Consider the following 21,555-nt stretch of genomic DNA (forward strand, 5'->3'; position numbering starts at 1 on the left):
AAGAGAATGGGAGGCAGGTTTGCTTGGCGCAGTCCCCAGCTGGATTTCTCTCTTACGCTCAGCGATTTGGGGTCCGGAGAATGATTTTCCTTTCACAAGATGAACACGCAGCTCAAAGGGGGAGTAGAACGTGATGGGCGCCTCAACCGAACGCCTCTCTGGGCCCAATAATTAAAAGGACTTGCCTCCTCAGATAAAAGTTCTTTTCTTTTCGGGGTCCTGCCGTTTCTGGTGAACCCTGCACCCTTCACGGCCTTCAGAACCAGAGCCAGAGAGAAGACCCTGTCCCAGCAGGGCCACCCTTCCCCGGGGCCCCGGGACGTCCGTGGCGCCAGGGAGGTCTGGGGAGGCCAAGCGTTGAGAGGAACTCGGGATGTGCACGGCTGAGGGTTTGTGGGGTCACGCGGGAAGGGCACGGGCGGGGGAGTTTCCACACCATTCACATCACAGGGTTTCCCAGGGGGCTCTCCAGGCTGAGGCCTGTGAGGCGGGGGTGTCTGCATCCTGCGGGGTCCTCACAGGCGTGGGGTCCTGGCGTGGGGACGCCCAGCATCTATGCGGTGATCCTCCTAAGGGACGTAAGGACAGCCCCGTCCCCTCCGGCGAACGCTCAGCTGGGGAGGCGGCGTGGAAATCTGTCTTCCTCGCTTGGCTCTCGGTGGCTGTGGCTTCCGGGACGGAAACAGGCGGCCTGAGCACCGCGGCCCCCACGAGGGGGTGCTGTTGGCCACGGAGGAAAGACGGGCAAGGCCGGCCCTGCGGGCGGGGCCGGAGCCGGGCGGGGCCTGTGCTTGTGGAGGGCGCCCGACGTCCCTTCGCGGACTGTGTGTGGACGGAACTGCTCTGGCCTCGGCTCTGCCCGGCCACACAGTGCCAGCACCACTGCCCACCCCCAGCCAACAGCACTGCCCACTCGGGGCAGATCCTGGCCGGGTTTCCAGATCTCAAGACTGAAAGGCGTAGAGCTGCCCAGTCAGGCCCAGGCCCCAGCGCCTGCCCCAGGGCTGCGCTAGCATCACCCCGCCCCACGCCGCGCTCCCTACGCCGCCTCCAGGCCCCAGCGCCTGCCCCAAGGCCGCACTCGCATCACCCGCCCGCCCCGCGCCCTACGCCGCCCCAGGCCCCGCTCTCCCCGCCTCCTCCAGGCCCCAGCGCCTGCCCCAGGGCTGCGCAGCATCACCCCGCCCCACGCCCCGCTCCCTACGCCGCCTCCAGGCCCAGCGCCTGCCCAAGGCCGCACTCGCATCACCCCCGCCCCGCCCACGCTCCCTACGCCGCCTCCAGGCCCCGCTCTCCCCGCTCCTCCAGGCCCCAGCGCCTGCCCCAAGGCCGCACTCGCATCACCCCGCCCCACGCCCCGCTCCCTACGCCGCTCCAGGCCCCAGCGCCCTGCCCCCTCCCCCACCCCCCCGCCCACGCTCCACACCCCGCCCCACGCCCCGCTCCCGCGCCTCCAGGCCCCAGCGCCTGCCCAGGGCTGCGCTCGCACCACCCCCCGCCCACGCCCCGCCGCCTCCAGGCCCCGCTCTCCGCACCTCCTCCAGGCCCCAGCGCCTGCCCCAGGGCTGCGCTCGCACCAACCCCCGCCCCGCCCACGTCCCGCTCCCCGCGCCTCCTCCAGGCCCCAGCGCCTGCCCCAGGGCTGCGCTCGCACCAACCCCCGCCCCGCCCACGCCCTGCTCCCCGCGCCTCCTCCAGGCCCCGCTCTCCGCGCTTCCTCCAGGCCCCAGCGCCTGCCCCAAGGCCGCACTCGCATCACCCCGCCCCGCCCACGCTCCCTACGCCGCCTCCAGGCCCCGCTCTCCCCGCCTCCTCCAGGCCCCAGCGCCTGCCCCAAGGCCGCACTCGCATCACCCCGCCCCACGCCCCGCTCCCTACGCCGCCTCCAGGCCCCAGCGCCTGCCCCAAGGCCGCACTCGCATCACCCCGCCCCGCCCACGCTCCCTACGCCGCCTCCAGGCCCCGCTCTCCCCGCCTCCTCCAGGCCCCAGCGCCTGCCCCAAGGCCGCACTCGCATCACCCCGCCCGCCCGCCTCCGCGCCAGGCCCCAGCGCCTGCCCCAGGGCTGCGCTCGCACCAACCCCCGCCCCGCCCACGTCCCGCTCCCCGCGCCTCCTCCAGGCCCCAGCGCCTGCCCCAGGGCTGCGCTCGCACCAACCCCCGCCCCGCCCACGCCCTGCTCCCCGCGCCTCCTCCAGGCCCCGCTCTCCGCGCTTCCTCCAGGCCCCAGCGCCTGCCCCAAGGCTGCAGTCGCCCCGCCCCACGCCTCCTCCAGGCCCCAGCGTCGGCCTCAAGGCTGCACTCGCCCCCCTGCTCCTCCTCCAGGCCCCGCTGTAGTCACTCACAGGCGTCACCAGGCCATGGCGCTGCAGCCCTCCCATTTCAAAGTGGTTGCCTTTTGCGAAACTCCACGTAGAGATGTGCTGAACTCACGGTCTAAGACGCCCACAGGGACCGGGGCTCCAAGAGGCTGGGGACTGGCAGCACCTGCTGCTCTGTGTTCAGCACTCCGGACAGGGCCTGGCAGGGGTCAGCAGGGATCCCTGGGATGGCCTGGAGGCTGCTCGGGATAGAATGAAGCTAAGGAGGTAAAAAGCCACGGTGCAACGCGACTCTACTCTTGTAAGACAAGCTATGTCTCTCTGTATATGGCACCATCTGTATGCACAGGGATTGAATACACAGCATCGTTCCGACAGCCCCCGAGAAACCAGAACGCTGGACTGAGACTCACCCTTTCCTACATCACCTGCAGTGAAAACACACATAACACTTGGCGGGGGTGGGGTGGGGGATGACACTGCGGGAAAGAGGCGGCCGGTGGCACGGCCACAGGCGTTTGGGGCCCGACAGGGACACAGCCAAGGTGCAGCTGGCGTGGCTGGAGGAACTGCGCCGGCCCAGGGTCTGTGCTGCTGTGTCTGCGGCTCTGCCTGCTCAGAGCTGGGCTCCAAGGGGGCCACCGCGGAGACACAGGAGCCATGTGGGGCTGGACCGTCTCCCCGCAGCCAGGGAGGGCTTTGACGGCCTTGCTCACTTACTGGAGTCTGCACAGGTCAGGGGCCAGTGGGGACCGAGGATAAAACTAAGGCAGGCTGGGCTTGGGGCAACAGGGGTCACCACCCCAGGACCACTGGCCAGCCCTAGAAAGCCCAGGCAGCATCTGTGCTCCATGGGACTGAAGGCCAAGGGCAGCGTCCTTCTAGGGGGAGTCTGGGCTTCCACCCCTCCCTGGATGTCACTGCAGCTGACTTGCCGGGCTCAGGGCTGCGCATCTCCAGAGGGTTCCTGCCCTGGGCCCCTGCCTGGTCCACTCCACCGACGCCAGTGCTGCTGCCCGAGCCTCTCAGCCCAACCGGCCGGGCAGCAGCGGGAACACGCCCATGCTGGGTGGGACAGCCGGGCAGAGGCAGTCCCCGGCCTCAGCAGCATCAACCACGTGGCAGGAGCTGCTCTCCGGGCTGTGCGGCATGCAGATGTGTTTCCTCAGGGATGTCTCCTGCTTCCCAGTCTCCAAAGCCCAACCTCGTCCCCTCCACTAAGACGGGGCTTAGCCTCACCACTGACCACCCTGGACACTGACTGCCGCTGCCAGGACACTCTGAGCTCAGCGCCCACTGAGCCCTTCCCCAGACCCCTGGCCTGGCACAAGGCAGCCCCATTCCTTGGGTGTGTGGCTGCTGAGTGCCTTGAACAGCTCGCTTGGGACCTGCCCGCTTCTCTGATAGGAGTTGGGGCCTAAACCAGGTGACCACTCACACTGCACAGGGCGTGTGCCTGCTCCACGGGAATCTTCTTGTGGGTAGGAAGGTGTGAGCCAGGCCTGGCTGCCCTGGCGTGCCCAGAATCAAGGCTTTGGGGAGCAGCACGTGGAACTTTCCCCCCATGGCAACAATCACCACTCCGGGGTCCCAGGAGTCAGCCTCTCCCACCCCAGTGCTGGCCCGGATCAGCTCTTTCCCCGGCCGCCGTGACCCCCACCTCACCAGTGAAGGAACAGAATTACCCCGGGTTTGAGGAAATCAGTTCAGAGCCCAACAGAAGTCAAAGGCGTGTCTGACTCTGGAAGGCTCATATTCTAACGGCTAAGCCACCGCCAAGCTCCTGTGTCTGAACAGCCGTGGGACCTCCCTGTCCTAGAGGCGACAGCCACCGACATACCCAGAATGAGGCCAGCCACACGCGGCAACAGGACGAATACACGGGTGGACGGACTCACGCCGATGCCTACTCTGTGGGGGGGAGGGTGCTGGGAGCCACCCAGCAGAGCTGCCCCCTCCTGCCCCACCAAGGGGACAAACCAACCATCTTTCCGGGAGCTTCTCTGGGTGCCTTTTTGGTTGGCACAGTCAGAGGCCACAACTGAGTCACACCCAACTGCCTGGCAGCCAGGATGGCAGCGACCCTCGCCTCACAGGGGACAGGCCACAGCTGTCTGGCTTCTTCAGCCACGTGGAGGCTTCGCTTTACCAGGTGGACCACAGGGCTGCACCCACCAGGACAGCTGGTCCGGGGCCCCTTTCCAGTTGTCTGGGAAACGGTGACACTGGGGCTGGTGGGCACTTATCTTCTGTGGTGTCTTCCAGTCAAGGGCGGGTGCTGGCTTTGGGGATCCTCTCTCTCTCTTCAGCCTGGATGGTGCCCCACTTTGATCAGAGCGAAGTACCCAGGGGACAAGCTCTGCGTGTCATGCGGCTCCCTGAAAAGGGCCCCTTCCTGGCTGAGTGATGGGCAGAGCTCACCCTCCGTGAGCCTTCGTGTTCTCGTCTGCACCACAGGGACGGCCCCCATGTGTCTCCATGGGGACAGACAGTGCACACAGCATCTGTGCCTGTGGCCTCTGAGGCCTTAGAGGCACCCGGATCAGAGATGCTGCAGGTCACCTGCCCGTGCCCTGCTGTGCATGCGTGTGGTATGTGCGAGCATGTGTGTGTCGTGTACATATGAATATGCATGCGTGCGTGTCTGAACAACAGAGCTCTGGGTGGGTTCTGGTGGAACTTGTTTTGCAGGCATGTCCTGGAGCCCCCCACACCCCTGGGGAAGACACCCTCTCCTCCTCTGAGCGGGGAGCACGTGGCTCCCTCCGGGGACAGATCCTAGTGCTAGCACCACAGCCGGGGCGCTCAGCAGCGTCCACTGTGCTCCCGGCTCCTGCAGGGACTTTGGCGACACAGCAGACGCTGCATCCTGCCCTGCACCTCTCACCCCTGCCTGGTGGGGGGGCTTCCAGGAGCTGCAGCTCCCATGAGGCCCACAAAGGGCTGAGCCTCCCCTGCTGTGCCCCAGGGGCCTCTGTCCCCACCCAGCAAGCCACTGAGCAAGAGGCCAGGGCAGGAAGGGGCTAGAGCCCCTCCGGCTGGTGGAGAGGAAGAGTCTCTTCCCGTCATTTATTCTGTGTTAAGGTCACATCATCACTCACCCAGTGGGCAGTGGGTTTCAGGCGTGGCTCACACCTGGTGTGGTCAACAGCGCCCCAGCATTGCTCAGGGCTGGCAGGATCTTTAGTCCAAAGGCGTGGTCTGTGAGCTCACTCCTTCCAGGCCTGGCCAGTCCCACAAGAAGAAAACAGGAACCTCAGTGCCTGGCAGAGAAGGCTCTTGGGTGGCAAGCAGGTGGCCCGACCACCCTCTGACTGGTGCCCCCAGCCCCTCCGCACCCCGCCTCCTTCCTCTTCTTCGTCAAGCTCTGAGCACCTTCTCCGGGGCACTAGGTGCTCTCCTTCTCCCTCTTCCTGGTGGAGTACGGGATGCAGCACACCCAGCTGGTGTGCATCCTGCAGGCCAAGAGGAGGGCAGGTGGGTGAGAAAGGGTCCTGGGCTGGCACTGTGGCCACAGGCACCCCGAAGCGCGCTGGCGGGTCTCCCCTGCACTCTGCATGCACCCCCTTTCATCAAGCACAGGCGGGTCTCCCCTGTACCCCACATGCACCCCCTTTCATCAAGCGCACTGGGGGTCTCCCCTGCATCTCTGCATGCATCCCATTTCATCAAGCCCTCAGGGGCTGTGGTGAGTGGCGGACGAGAAGCCCAGTTTGCTGGTTTCTGCTTGAACCCTGACTCAGAGGACATGCGGGTCTCCAGAAGGATGCCTGAAGACAAAACAGCACAGAGCACATGGGCCCTGCCTCCATCTCCGCCTGGAGCCACTACGTTCTTAAAAGATCAGTGACCTGGGTCTGTGCCTTTTCCCGCACACGACGTCTGCTGCAGTTCGTGATTACGCCTCTGTAATCCACAGCCAAACATGCTCTCGCACTCAAACCTTGATGTGATTCTGCAAGCGCCCAGCCCCCGCCGCCTGTCCAGGAACCCTGAACAGAAACGCGGCGTGGGGCAATGGACAGACGGCTTGCAGGTGACGGCCTCAGTGCACAGTCCTCACTAAGACTTCCATGTAAAACAAACTCTTGAAAAGCTTGATTTTTCTTCCTTAATTGGCAATCATGGTGCCCATGAAGGGACTCCTGGCAGGCTGCCCAGGACTGCCTGGGACACTGCAGGGACCTGGCACCTTGGCCCCAGCACAGGCCCTTGGGGCTCTGGCCCCTGCACAGCTGCACATGGTGAGGTCTCTCCTGGGTCCTCTGGAGTCTCTCCTGGGTCTCTCCTGGGTCCCCCTGGGTCTCTCCTGGGTCCTCCTGGGGCTGTGCTAGGGCTCAGACCTCCTGCTTGGCTGACAGCCCTGAGTTTCTTCAGCCACCACTCCCACTTCTTGATGGAGACTTCTCATTTGTTAAGGAGAAAAACTCTCCTAGTTGAAAGATACTAGGGGCCAGGTGCTGTGACTCATGCTTATAGTCCCAGCACTTGGGAGGTTGAGGCAGGTAGATCACTCGAGCTCAGAAGTTAAAGACCAGCCTGGCCAACACAGGGAGATCCCCATCTCTACTAAAATAAGAAATTAACTGGGCATGGTGGCACTTGTGGCCCCAGCTACTTGGGAGGCTGAGACAGGAGAATCACTTTAGCCCAGGGGGTGGAGGTTTGCAGTAAGCTGGGAACACACCACTATATTCCAGCCTGGGTGACAGAGTGAGACTCTGTCTCAAAAAAGAAGAAAAGGAAAAGATTCTAGGAATAAATGATGTGTGAGGCTGATTGGGTAGAATGTGTGAGGCTGTCTGATTGGGTAGAATGTGTGAGGCTGTCTGATTGGGTAGAATGTGTGAGGCTGTCTGATTGGGTAGAATGTGTGAGGCTGTCTGATTGGGTAGAATGTGTGAGGCTGTCTGATTGGCTAGGACGTGTGAGGCTGTCTGATTGGCCAAGTTGAGCAGGTGCTTCCCCTTTTAATCTCCCAGTGGGCAATAAAGCATGGCAAAGTCAAACAACAGGCACTGGATGACCAACCTTCAGTCAGTGCCCAGCAGGCGTGTGACACACAGAGCCCTTCTAGATGGGAGGGGTTCATGAAAGGAGATTTAATGAAGAAATGGCCAAAAATGGTGTTCTCAAACATGAAGGCATACCAGGCTTTCTAAGGCTGTCACTGGCCCATTCTTTTGCTTATTTTAAACCAATGAGCAAATTATATCAAGGAAAATTCGGAGCTCAAATGGCAATCTGCGAGGATAGAGTTAACATGTGGACTTGTACAAGTTCTCTCTCTTTTTATCCTGAAGTAAAATGATTGGTTATTTTAAAAAGATGTGTAGGACAAAGCAGAAAGTCCAGGCATGTCAGAATGGTCTGTAAAAGTCATGATAAGGTTTATGAAAAGATAATTTATGAAAAGAATTATGTGTGTAAGTTGGCTGTGATTAAAAGGGAATTATTTATATGTCTTTCTAAAGATTGAACTTTGGGCCAGGCATGGTGGCTCATGCCTGTAATCCCAGCAGTCTGGGTGGCCGAGGCAGGCAGATCACGAGGTCAGGATATCAAGACCATCCCGGCTAACACGGTGAAACCTCGTCTCTACTAAAAAAACACACACACACACAAATAAGCCAGATGTGGTGGTGGGCGCCTGTAGTCTCAGCTACTCAAAGACTGAGGCAGGAGAATGGTGTGAACCTGGGAGGCAGAGCTTGCAGTGAGTGGAGATGGCGTCACTGCACTCCAGCCTGGGCGACAGAGTGAGACTCAGTCTCAAAAAAAAAAAAAAAAAAAAAAAGATTGAGCTATGATATTAAATATACATTAATACAAAACTAAAGATTGGTCCCCTATGTCACCACAAAGTTTCCTTGAAGTACTGGTTTGCTCTTAATGAAATTGCAAGAGGTTTTGATTTTTAACTCTGAAATCATTTCTTTTGAAACTGCTCAGATCTACATCTCAGAAACTCAGCTTCTGCTGTCCCTTGCAATGTGTGGTTTGCAGATCGTGTATGGCTGTCTCAGCTCTTTCTCCCCTTAAGAAGGCCTGGGATAACAACTTTCTCCTTTAAACTTTTTGTCAAGTCTTGCAACTTTTTCCTCCAGTTCTAACTCTGCTGTTTAAGCAACGTTTTCCTTAAGTGCAGCTTCAATTCATACACTTGGCTTTTCTCGCTACATCTGAGTTGTTCAACATAATCAGAAAATTTCTCATGCTGTTACCAAGAGCTGTGTGTTCCCCAGCTCAAGGCCCTAGTTTCCTTGTTTACTGCCCTCTGTAATCAAGTGCACACCAACAGCCCTGGAGATGCTTTTCCTGGGTCCGGCGAGGTTCCAGTGCCCTTCTCATCAGATCTGACTTCCAGGTTACCTGCACGGGCTTCCCTCAAGGAGAGGCAATCACACTGCAGGTTTTTCTGTACCTTTTGGTAACTGGTTTAAAAAACAAATATTTTATATTTTATCAAGATAATTTCTGCATTATCTTTATTAAATTTTGATTACTTAAGACAACTGGGCTTTAAAAGACTTACGGTTTTATAGCAATGTAACTTTCTGAATTGCCTGTGAGGTCTTTTGATAATTGCTCTGGTTAAATGAGTGACTATTATTTTTAAATGATCTGTAATTCTGTTTTTATTGTTTTGAACCTTTTGACGTCTTCCGCAGGTTTCCACAGAATCAAAATCCTACATAAAGTCTTTTCAGATTAAACAATTCGATTTGGTAAAACTCAGTGGGTAGCATCATCAAATGATAAATGATACTAAACCTTCTTTCAGTTATAATTGTGAGCGTGTTATTGATATAAATGTTCTAAAAATTACATACATTTATATTAATATAATATCAGTCATAATTTTGATAACGTCCAATTGTAAATTACATTTGCATGGGCCTGTTATCCATGTGAATATTCTAAAGATTATGTAAAATTTATGGAAGCCTGGCAGTCCTGATGTGACACTGGCAGTCATGATTTTGGTTGTTTTCTTACAATGTTACGTGTAACAGAAATATCTACTTTCTTGTTGGTTAGAAGCTTTCATCAAATTGTAACCATGGCTGTTCTAAGGTTTTGCATCTGTAGTCATTGTTCTGAATTATTCTCTAAAAACATTTATAATCAACTCTAGTCAGAAACTGCTTTTTGTGGAAAGGACTCTAATAAATAGGGGTACAAAAAGGTGGGAAATATTAAGAGCACAATTAATTAAATAATATACAAAAGTGGTTCCAGTTTTGTTGACTGGTTGTCAAGTGTTTTTCCAATCTGTAGTTACTGTGATGCTGTGGAGTGTGCAGTGCTCTGCGTGATCTGTAGGTTCCCTCTAACAGTCCTGGGGATGTATTGTGTTGGGTGGGTACAGGAAAAGGCAACACTAGGAAAAAGAAAATCCAGATCATGCTAATTAAAAAAGAGATGGAGGTTGGGCGCGGTGGCTCACACCTGTAATCCCAGCACATTGGGAGGCTGAGGCGGGTGGATCACGAGGTCAGGAGTTCGAGACCATCCTGGCTAACATGGTGAAACCCCGACTACCAAAAATACAAAAAAATTAGCCGGGCATGGTAGCGGGCACCTGTAGTCCCAGCTACTCGGGAGGCTGAGGCAGGAGAATGGCATGAACCTGGGAGGCAGAGCTTGCAGTGAGCCGAGATCACATCACTGCACTCCAGCCTGGGTGACAGAGCGAGACTCTGTCTCAAAAAAAAGAAAAATAAAGAAAAAAAGAGAAAGAGAGAGATGGAGCCTGCCAGAGCATTTTCCAATGAACACACAAGTGTGCACGTGAGCTGACGCCCATTCATTATAGCCATGGCTGAGGACTCTTGGCTTTCCTGGGCAGAAGCCTTCCTGGTATTGGGAAATCAGTGTTGGGTCTTGTAAATGCAACTGGACGGTGATCCAAAGGGTGAATTTGTGAGATGAGGTAGCAAACCTAAGAAGCCACGTCTGCTCATCGCTGCCAGCAGCCGCACTGGGCAGGTTTTCCGGGACAGCTTAGTCAGGGGGGATGGGGGCTGAGACCAGGAGATTTGGACCCAGGATTGTCCAGCTTGGGGCAGAAAACAGCCATCCAGCTGTGTGCCGATTGCCAAATCCAGCACCAGGAAATGATGAGAAAAATAGAGCTGTACTTGGAAAATACCTGTCCATTTTAAGCCCAGACTCAGGAGTCAAAACAACCCCAATGTCCTAGTGAAAGCCAGTGTAACCTGGTTATGTTGGAGCCAAAAGAAGTAGAGACTCTGCTGAGTTAGGGCAGAGTGGGGCAGAGTGCATTGTTCTCGAGGACTTTCTCTCGCTGGAGACATAAAAATCTGAGAGCAGGTAGTGCTGCCATCATCACAGCAGCAATCCGTCAGCAAAGCCAGACCAGCAGGGGGCTGAAGGCTGCAGCTGTCAAAGCTGGCCCTGGGCAAGGAGGCCGCTTGGCAGGCACAGCCACAGCCCCCGTCCTCAGCCGCGGCCCCTGTCCTCAGCCTCGGCCTCTGTCCTTAGCCTCGGCCTCTGTCCTCAGCCACGGTCCCCGTCCTCAGCCGCGGCCCCTGTGCTCAACCGTGGCCCCTGTCCTCAGCCTCAGTCCATTCTCAGCCTCAGCCCGTCCTCAGCCTCGGCCCCTGTCCTCAGCCTCGGCCCCCGTCCTCAGCCGCGGTCCCCGTCCTCAACCTGCGGCCCCCCTCCTCAGCCGCGGCCTCTGTCCTCAGCCGCGGCCCCTGTCCTGAGCCTCAGCCCGTCCTCAGTCGCGGCCCCTGTCCTCAGCCTCGGCCCCTATCCTCAGCCTCGGCCCCTGTCCTCAGCCTCAGCTGCAGCCCCTGTCCTTAGTGTCAAAAGTCAGGTGCTCCCGTGTGCTTTTAAGAGGTGGAAGCTGGGGTGATTTTTAAACATTTCTCTCTGTTTTGCTATTCTACATTGTTGCCATTATTTTAAATGACTGGTTAAAATGTTAATATAACTGAAAGAAGGTTTTTTTTTTTGTTCCTTTGAGATGGAGTTTCGCTCTTGTCACCCAGGCTGGAGTGCGGGGGTGCGATCTAGGTTCACTGGAACCTCTGCCTCCTGGGTTCAAGCAATTCTCCTGCCTCAGCCTCCCGAGAAGCTGGAACTACAGGCGCCCACCACCACGCCCGGCTAATTTTTTGTATTTTGGTAGACACAGGGTTTCACCGTGTTAGCCAGGATGGTCTCGATCTCCTGACCTCGTGATCTGCCCACCTCAGCCTCCCAAAGTGCTGGGATTACAGGCTGAAAGAAGGTTTAGTATCATGTGACTGTTTTACAAAGCCAATAGAACAATTCATCCTTTAAAAAAATCTGTAATAAATCAAGATACTCATAAACTGTTAGTTCTGAGTGGTAGGCATTTGGACTATTGCTTTTTGTATTTTCGTGTGTTGTTTAAAATAAAACGCTATAGACACATGGGCCCGTTCAATGGGCCAGACACGTCTTCCCTCCCCACACCCCTCTTCATGGCTGAGGGCCTCGGGGCCTCAGGAAGTCTTGGGGCTTCCCTGGACCTACACAGCATCCAGCCTGGGTACACGGGTCATCTCTTTGAAGGCTGCCCCGGCCCCAGGGCCTGAGGCTTGTTGTGAGAGCAGCCGGCTTGGCTGTGACACCAGCATGCATGCACGGCTTCCCACCACCTGCAGGACCCAAGTCTGCAGCTAAAACCTAAACAGGAGAAGCCAGTACATGCACTTATCACCTCTCCCCGCTCCTTCCTCCCTCCTCTCCCTCCTCTTCCACCCTCTCATCAGGTCCTTTTCCTGGCTCACCGGTAGGAGACACAGCCTGGTTATGGGGTGAGGTGGAGCATCGTGAAGCTCATCCCTGAGCCTTTCCAAGGTCCGATGTCCTGTTGCCCTCAGCCCCTCAGGCTCGGTAGATGCTGAGCCTCGGCAGCACCCAGGGAGAAGGGGGGACCGCCTGGGCTCGGCTCTGCCCACCACACACAAGGCATGGTGGGCACATCAGAAACTGTGGTGGGGTGAAAGTCCTCCTACCCCCACCTAATGTGAGCCCACAAGCATCACTCACTCGTCTTCTGACAGATCTCCCACATCCATCTGGAACGGCTTCTCTTCCTTCTCGGCGTCAGAGACCACCTGTGGGGAGTGGAGACGTTTAAGGGATGGGAGGTGTCAGCCACGGGCACTGGGGTATAGCCTGTGGACCTGCTGGAGGATCAGGCCAGGGCACAGAGGCTGCCTGGGCCTGGATGACCTCCCATCAGACAGGGCTCTCTATTGTCTGAACATTTCCAGTTAGGGGAACCTGACCAAGGAACTGCACCCTTGATGTGGCCGGGCTCCTGCACTGAAGACCAGGTCTGGCCTGTCAGCCCAACTGTGCCACTGGCTGGCCCTCCTTGAGTCCTTAGAACTCATGTGCCCCAAGAATAGCCTTGTTGGGGGTTAATAACCGGCTCTCTCTGCTTTGGGGCATGCTCTGAGGGCCAAAGGGAGAGAAGGTGCAGTTTGGAAAATAACTGAACCCCAGGAAGGAGCTTAAACTTGCCAAGAAAGAACTTCAAGAAACTTCCAAAATGATGACTGTTCACCACAGCAAAGAAATGGAGGAACATACCCCAGATATTAGTGTTGGAAGGGCCCAGACAGGTCATTAAGTCAGCCTCTTCCTTTTATAGATAAAGATGATGATGGTGGTGGTGATGATGCTGGTGATTATAACAGTGGTGATGATGGTGATAAGGATGATGGTGATTATAATGGTGGTGATGAGTGATGATGATGGTGATAATGGTGGTGATGATGGTGATAATGGTGACAGTGATTATAATGGTGATGATGGTGATAGTGGTAGCGGTGATGGTGATGATGGTGGTGATGATGGTGATGATGATGGTGATTATACTGGTGATGGTTGTGATAATGATGATGGTGATGATAATGGTGATTATACTGGTGATGGTTGTGATAATGATGATGGTGATGATGATGGTGATTATACTGGTGATGGTTGTGATAATGATGATGGTGATGATGATGGTGATTATACTGGTGATGGTTGTGATAATGATGGTGATGATGATGATGGTGATTATAATGGTGATGGTTGTGATAATGATGGTGATGATGATGATGGTGATTATACTGGTGATGGTTGTGATAATGATGGTGATGATGATGATGGTGATTATACTGGTGATGGTTGTGATAATGATGATGGTGATGATAGTGATTATACTGGTGATGGTTGTGATAATGATGATGGTGATGATGATGGTGATTATACTGGTGATGGTTGTGATAATGATGATGGTGATGATGATGGTGATTATACTGGTGATGGTTGTGATAATGATGGTGATGATGATGATGGTGATTATAATGGTGGGGATGATGGTGAAGGTGATGATGGTGATAATGGTGATGGTGATGGTGATAGTGATAGTGGTGATGGTGATGACGATGGTGATGGTGATGATGGTGGTGGTGATGACGGTCATGATAGTGATGGTGGTGATGATGCTGGTGATGGGAATGATGGTGGTGATGTGATAATGATGGTGATATTAATGATGATGGTGATGATGGTGATGATGTCTTTGGGGATGATGTTGATGGTGATGATGATGATGGTGATGGTTGTGATATGATAATGATGGTGTGGATGGTGATGATAGTAATGGTGGTGATGATGATGATACCCCATACTGAAGCTTTCCTGGGTATGAGGCACTGCTCTGAGAGCTTTCCCAAATAACCCTGGGATGCGGGTACTAATATGATTCCTACTTTATAGAGGAGACAACTGAGGCACAGGGAAGTATGATGAGTTGTTTTGAGCATTTACTGACAGAACCACACATCTACCAAAGCCCGGTCTCTGAGCTTCCAGGTCTGTGCCCTTTTCACCACCCCAACGTGATCTCACAAGAGGTTCTGAGGACCCACGGGCACCTTGAGGGTTAACCCAGGCCCCAGAGTCTCTGATAGTGCTGAAGTGTGTGTGAGTTGGAGTGTGGGAGGGTAAGGAAGAGGCTAGACCAATCCTCAACACCAGGGAGCTCTCCTGGAGCTGCTGGCCCCAGGTCTCTGCCTCCCCGTCCAACACATGCCTATTGTGGGGCAAGTTCCCAGAAAAGCCTCCAAGGCTGGCCCTGCCAGGCAGCACAGGCCCTTTCCTGATGGCTTTGGCTCTGCTTGTCTTGGGGGTTTCCATTTTTACCTCCTCAGCATGGTCTCCCAGGTCAATCTCCACAAACACAGATGTTTTCTGCAAATGGAAACCAGAGAGGTGTGGATGGCAGGCTTGGGTGAGCTGGAGAGGAACGCTGATTCCCTGGGAGGAACAGTGGCTCCTGGCCCTTGGGGCAGCTGGGGCAGACCCTGGTGATGACCATCAGGCCCTCAGATCCTGGCCATGCTGAACGAGGGCTCCTGGGACGCTGGGCAGAGCTGATGGCAGTGTGGACTGTGAGGTGTCCATGGCCAGCTCTGGCAGTAGAGATGGAGGGGGACACGGCTTTCTCACCCCTCCCTAATCACCTCCCATCAGGGCCCTGAGACTCCAGAGAGTTTCCTCCAATCTCACCATCTGAGAACTGGGGCCTCCAGGAGATGGGGCAATGCCCAGAGCTAGGGAGCCCAGCTGCTCCCCCCCAGCCCTGTTTGACAAGGCAGCACTCCTGCCCCCACAGCCTGCCTGTGGGCCACACTCCGCACCAAGGAGCAGGAGACCCCCCCCCCCCGGGATGCAAACGGCTTCAGTGGCTCAGGGTTTTGCTGCCCCAAGGCCTCTAACTGGGCGCCTGGGCCAGCCCAGAATGTGTACCCAATGGGGGCACTTGAGTCAACTCCGAGGGCAGTGTTTGGGGGCGGGTGCAGGACTTCCCAAGAGCCCTGGAATGAACCCAAAGCCCGCCTGGCAAGCACCATGTCCAGCTGTGTTCCCATCCCCACCACACAGCTTGGAGGGAGAACAAAAGCCACCTTCCTTCATGCAGGGCCTCGTGACAATCCCCACAGCACAACGTGTTCCTGGACAGCACATCAAGCTGGGGCTCTGGGGTTTTTCTGGGCCAAGGTCAAGCTGAGGGTACCTCCTCTCAGGGCCTCACACACCTTTAGTGAGTGCACGTTTGGCAAGTGGGGGTCTGGCTGCCCTGGGATAGGGCAAAGAGTCTCAGAGCTTGGCCTCTCTAGGGAGAGAGTGGGGCCCAGTCCAGCTTCCCAGCCTGGTGCCTGCTGAGCTGACCCCCAGGCCACTGTCCCGGGCAGGCCCAGGCTCCAGCAGAACTCCTACTTGGACAGGCCTCCCATCTTACTTCTATTACTAAAGGGAAAAGCTCTTGCCTCTTTTTCCTGAAGGTCATTTAGCTTTATGGACTTTGCCTCCTGTTCCTGTAAGACCAAAGAAGTAAGTGAAGGCTGGGCTCCAAGACAAGAGGTAAAAAATGCACCGCTCCTCGGCGTGGCCCGACCTTGGCTTCCTGCGAGCCTCCGTCCGCGTGCTCGCCTTCCCGTGCCTCCTGCGTGCTGGCCTCCGAGTTGCTCTTCTCCCTCTCTGGGTCCCGTTTTCCACTCTCATGACCCAGCTTCCCAAGGGTGCCGAAGCTTTCCTTCTTGTCTTGTACTAGGTTTTCCTGACTGCAGGAGGAGCAGGGAAAGTGGTTTGGAAGAGGTGTCATGGCAGACAGCTGTAGGCAGCTCCTGGTCTCCTCCAGGGCTGTCTCCCTGGGCTCTTGGCTGGTGCCCCTGGGGTCCGTGGGCGCCTATGAGGGGCCCTGACCCGGCACAGAGTTCTGGCTCTGAAGGGGCCCCCAGCCTGGCCCCTCCTGGCTCCCTCTGCTGACCCATCTTGGCTGGAAAACTTACCCTGTACTGCCAGGGTCTGGACTGGGAACCAATTTACTTACAGCCAACCTCTAACCTTGCTCAAAGAACCAAAATCTGGTGAGAAGGTGCAGCCATCCTGTGGCAGATCCACAGCTCACTCCATGTGGATACCAAATGGGCTGTGCCAGCCAGTAGGCTGGGGGGTCCGTGGCTGGCCCTGCTGTTACTCACACCAACCTGGTAACCCCTTCTGTGGTCTGCTGTGGTGTGTGGCCAGGGGCAAGAGGAACCAACAGGCAGTGAGGATGACGGGCTCTGCCCCATCTGCAATGGCGTTGACTTGGCCAAGGGTGTTGACTTGGCCAACGTGAGCAGACACTTTCAGCTGTGCCACCCTAAAGGTGTGTGGTCTTCCCACCTCAACTGCCCTCACCAAGGCCATCAGCTTCCCTGAGCTCTACAGGGTGGGGGCTCCAGACGCCTCACACATCGCTCTAACGCATGAACACTCACTCTCACCAACTGACGGCACCTTTGGCCACTTTGGCGACTGGACGCCTTCCTTGGTCTCCACTCTACGGGAGCCATTTGTAAAGAAGGCGGACTTGGCCCGTGCCTTGTCCATGGTGCTGGCAAATCGACTTTGTTAGATCGGAGACAAATTCTTGAGGAATTCAATGACTTTTAAGTCTTCTTTGATGGCAAGAGGGTGAGTGGGTAGGAGAACCAGAGCTGGGGTGGGACAGGATGCGAGGTGCAAGGAGGCAAGAACCCGGCGGTACGAAGTGAGGTTGTGCCGTCCAGGGCCCCACGCCCCTCTCCCTAAAGGGTCACTCGAGTTGTTTATATACAGATTTGGCCCGGCAGTCCACCAGTGAGACGCCGCCTCCTTCCCCAGAGGGCCATGGGGTGTCTACTGACAGGGATGCAGCTGTGACCCTCAGGTCAGGGCCTGAGTCCTGAGGATACCACCCCCTACAGGTGGGCCCTGTTCCCACACTGAATTCTCTCTCAAAATAAGGAGGATTTCCCAGCCCTGCCATCCAGGACCTGGGCAGGGTCTTCTCAGGACCCAGGGCTCCCTCAGTCCCCTTCTAAGTGTCTATCTTGATGCCTGGGTGCCACCCCCACACCCCACCCTCTCCTGTGTCCGCCTCACTTTTCCCAGCTCTGCCTTCACCCAGGCCAGCGCCGGACAGGCCACTTACCAGCTGACATCTTCCTCGCTACTGCTTGGGTCTTTCCCTTGATCTTCGGACTCTGGGGACGAAGGACAGAGCCGTCAGCACCATCACACCACACCTACCGGAGCTCAGGACCTGCCCAGAGCCACCCACAGCCACCCACGGCAGAGCTCAACTCTCCGCCGTGGCTATGGCTAACCTGAGTTTCTCTCCCACCCGTGCCCAAGCCCGACCCCTCCTGTATTTGCTACCAGCACTTTCCACAGCCTGGTGCCGGGACCTTGAGCCTGGCTCAGTCCCAGCAGCTCAGCCCATCCCCGGCTCCACCTTCTCCCTGCAGGACGCAGGGCGAGGCATGGCCAGCTGCCTTACAGTAAACGCAAGAGGCTCTGGGACCTCTTGCCATTCCTCTTTGTCCTAGCGCAGCTGGCTGGAGGCAGCTGAGCACGAGGGTGGGAGAAGCCCCCAAGACCTGCCCATGCGGCTACCACCCTCCACCCAGGCTTCCTCTCACGGACAGGTGGGACCTGAAACCCCTCTTGGTTTGTCCAGGAAAATCCACCAATCCCCAGGTTCTCTGGGCTCCCCAAGGCGCATCCGCCAACCCCCCGGGGTCTCCGGGCTCCCCGAGGCGCATCCACCAACCCCCCAGCTTCTCCGGGCTCCCCGAGGTGCATCGCGGGGTGTTTCTAGTAGTCTTTTTCGGGACCACTTTATGCCTCTGGGCCGCCCTCCGTGAGCGCTGGCCTCCTGTGCTCCGAGTGGCCCAGGCCCAGACACACCCTCTGCCCCCACGGGTCCCCCGTGAAGTCGGTCACCCCACCTCTCCCGCATCCTGGAGGCCTCCCTGTGATGTGGACGCGGCGTCTCACACATCCAGGCACCTGTGGGTGCACGTGGCACTGTGCATGTCTTCGAGCCCACCAAGTCTGTGAGGGGCGAGGAGCTGAACATCTGACTCTACCAGTGGTCAGCAAGGCCTGGCCCATCTCCTTGGGTCACAGGGCTGGAAATGCCTCCTGCTTTTCTCCGGCAGAATTTCAGTTGCCTGGGGGCAGCCACCAAGCTCCCAGGAGATGCGCTCCTGGGCCATGGTCTCAGACCCCGAGGGTGCTGCTGCCTGGGGGAGGCTGTGCAGGGTGGACGTCTTTGCCCGACAGGACAAGCAGCCACACAGAAGCCCGGTCTCCCTGCTGCGGCTCCTCCCATCATGCGGTTTTGGGCAAATCCAGCAGGTGTTGAGGGAAATGTCAGCCATGATGGGGCTTGGTCCCTCCGTCCGATCCCGGCGTTTAAGTCCACACTGCGGTGGCACCGGGCAGCATTGTTGAAGACCTGCTCCCGCCCCACTTAAATTCCTGCTAAGCAGCCTTGGTGTAACTTATTCTTTTGAGAACTTTACACGTCTTGAGGGAACCCCGCGGGGAGGGAGGTGGGATGCAGCCTCCTGACTGCTCACACCCCCCCAAATAGCAGATCTTTGGATTTTTAAACTCAGAGAACACATATTTTTACATCATTGCTTCTTAAAATTGTCCCCAGGGCTTGAGCAAACCCTGAGTCCTACTGGGCTGTTCCACTTCCACGGCCCCGTGGCCACCTTTGTGAAGGGGAGGCAGAGCTGCCGAGGCCGCGGGAGGGGAGGGGAGGGGAGAGGAGAGGAGAGGAGAGGACGCCCGCTCGCACCTCCGTGTCAGCCCTTCAGCCCTGTGCTGTGGGCTGGTATTCAAGGTGTGAGGGGGTGACTCTAGCACCATGCCCAGGCCCAGGCCACTCTCCGTTCAGCACACCTGGAAACATGATTGGCGAGTGTGGACTGACACAGATGCAGCCTACATGTTTCGCGGTCTAGAAGCCATCTATGTCAAACACGGGCTACGCGGGTTCCTCGCTGGTGGGCGAGGCCCAAGGCTCCTGGCAGGGACCCAGGGCCTCCTTGCAAATGGGGGGCCTGGCCATGGTCCTCTCTCCAGGCGTCGGCTGGCTTTGGAGGCCCATGAGGGTCCCGGGCCTGCCCTCCTCTCACCCCTCCTGCCCTTGGCTGTGCCCGGCTGGAGCCCCACAGCTCCGCCCCAGCAGCGCAAGGCCTTCCCAGCAGCCCTGGGTGGGTTACAGGTGTGGACCTGGAATGGTCCCCTCCTCCACCCTTAGCGTTCTGAGCACAGGGCAGTGGGAGGCAGGAGGCCCGGCCCGGTCCCTGCTGTCTGTGGAAGGAAAACGAGTCTTGGGCCCCAAATCACTGAGGGGAAGAGTCAGGCTGGGAATGTGTCAGGCAAACCCGCCTCCCATCCTCTTCACCCAGGAGGAAATGCCCTGCGAGCCTCACGAGCTCTGCCCCAAGCAGTTCTGTGGAGTTTCACGCTGGGAATGCAGACAGACAGGTGCTGACCGGGGACAGAGATCACCGTCCTCCCTCTGCTCTCCTGAGACAAGTGCGTCTGACGGCTCCCTCCGGGCTGCTTATGTGAAACTGCAGTCACTGAGCCGGACTAGGGTACAAGGGACTCTCCCGCTAAACCCTCACGTGCAAATCGTGTGTTCAGTGAAAGGCTGCTCGAGACCCAGAATAATGCAGTCCTGTGTCTCCTCTGCCTACCACCTGGGAGCCCCTCCTGCTCCGGGCTGTCCTTTTCTGGACAGAACCAGCGTACCCCCCACAGGGACCGACTGATGCCCCACGTCCCCCTAAAATGTAGGACGCTGGGCTGTGCCCCGCCTTGGACACATGTCATCGCACCTCCTGGGGCTGTCTCGGCGCGTCCCTAACCTTGGGAAGTGACTTTCTAACTGGCTGGGCCCTGACGTGGGTACTTTGGGTTCAGGGCCTGGTGAAGCAGCCGCGCCGTCCACCCGCTCCCCGCGGCCCCACAGCCCCTACCCGGCTCCTTGCGAGGCTTCCTAGGGTGGCTGGGAGGGTCCCCTTTGGGCTGCAGGCCTTCCAGGCTCCTGCTCCGCTGAAGTTCAGAGGCCTTGCTGGCCACCTTGAGGTGCCCAAGGGCCACTCCTGAGGGCAGGACCCTGGGGCCGGGCCGGTGCCTCCTGTGTGTGTTCCCCGTGTCCTTCTCCATCCTCCAGCCCAGCCTCGGCCCAAGCGCAAGGCTGCCACCCTCACACCCAGCTGTCCCGCAGGGAGTAGTCAGGAGGTGCTGGGTGCGCTGTTGCCAGGGGGCTGCTGTGACATCACTGTAAGGTCAGAGGCCAAAGATCGGCTGGTGCCTGGCAGCACAGCGTGGTTTCTGTGCAGGCCGGGGCTGGGGCGGGTTCTGTGTTTTCACGTCTCTGGTCTTTCCACCCTGGAGGGCGGGGAACGGGCATCAGGCCCTAACAAGGCTCCCTCCAGCACAGACGTGGGTCTCCCTCGGTTGACGGGGTATTGGAGTCTTTCTCTCCCTATCAGGGCAAACAGGACACAGATACCTCAGGAAGACAAAGGCAGCCCCTGCAGGCAGTGGTGGGCTGCAAACGCTGCCGGCCCCGCGCCTCTCCCCAGCCACACGGCACCAGGACGAAACCCTGCTGTGGCCGGGGCTCCGGCGAGGCCTTTCCGGGTGGTCCGTGTGGGTTTGCTGAGGCAGGCGGCTTAAACGGTGGGAGCCTATTCCTTCCAGTGCCGGGGGCAAGGTGTTTCACAGCGCTGGCTCCCCGAGGCTCTCTCCTTGGTGCGAAGAGGACATATTCGGTGTCCTCACGGGGTTGTCCTGTGTGCTGCGTCCTCGTCTCCCCTTCTCATAAGGACGCCGGCCACCCGGGGTCAGGGCCACGAGCATGGCCTCGCTTTACCTTCACAATCTCTACAGCTCCACGCCCAAGCGCAGCCACACCCTGGGGTCCTGAGGGTCATGGGGTCACAGCTCCAGCACGGGGATTTGCCGGGACAGCGTTCAGCCTGTATTGAGTCGAACAGAAAATCCCCAGCGCGCGCCGTCTCCTCCAGCCTCCAGACCACGGTGGGTGGGGAGGCAACGTTTTACCTCTTAGGGTTCTTTGGTTGGGCCTGAGAATTAAAATCGGCAGATGGGCTGGAGGAAGGCACGCGCACTCCAGCACGGTCTGTGTGGCTGGGAATGGCCTTTCCTTCCCGAAAGAGGAGGTAACACCCCACAGGGAAGACGCTCTCTAGAGCCAGAAGAAAGCAGCGTTCTTATCCTCATGGACGGCTGCTTCAGCTCAAAACAACCCTTACAAGGGCGTGGCTTATTTGGGCGGCCCCTTCACGGGCACATTGCGAGCCGGCGC

General features: G+C 57.5%; 1 protein-coding gene across 1 annotated transcript; it reads right to left on the reverse strand.

Moving 5' to 3' along the window:
- Positions 1–5,667: 5,667 nt before the first annotated feature.
- On the reverse strand, positions 5,668–20,524 carry C18H13orf46 (chromosome 18 C13orf46 homolog). The gene is made up of 7 exons (XM_030921870.1): positions 20,198–20,524; positions 17,344–17,395; positions 15,781–15,946; positions 15,653–15,700; positions 14,526–14,573; positions 12,372–12,439; positions 5,668–5,776 (listed from the first exon to the last, which is right to left on the reverse strand). The coding sequence occupies exons 1-7, from the start codon at positions 20,385–20,387 to the stop codon at positions 5,710–5,712; spliced, it is 639 nt and encodes a 212-aa protein (XP_030777730.1). The 5' UTR covers positions 20,388–20,524; the 3' UTR covers positions 5,668–5,709.
- Between the last annotated feature and the right edge of the window lie 1,031 nt (positions 20,525–21,555).

This window comes from Rhinopithecus roxellana, chromosome 18, assembly GCF_007565055.1.
Source record: "Rhinopithecus roxellana isolate Shanxi Qingling chromosome 18, ASM756505v1, whole genome shotgun sequence".
NCBI lineage: Eukaryota > Metazoa > Chordata > Mammalia > Primates > Cercopithecidae > Rhinopithecus > Rhinopithecus roxellana.

Coding starts and splice junctions, on each gene's coding strand:
- C18H13orf46 (XM_030921870.1), bottom strand. CDS start 20,387: ATGGAGAAGGACACGGGGAACACACACAGGAGGCACCGGCCCGGCCCC. Junction 15,947..17,343: donor AGCGAGGAAGATGTCAGCTG/GTAAGTGGCCTG, acceptor CTCCTCCTGCAG/TCAGGAAAACCTAGTACAAG. Junction 5,777..12,371: donor GGAGATCTGTCAGAAGACGA/GTGAGTGATGCT, acceptor CTTGGCCTGCAG/GATGCACACCAGCTGGGTGT.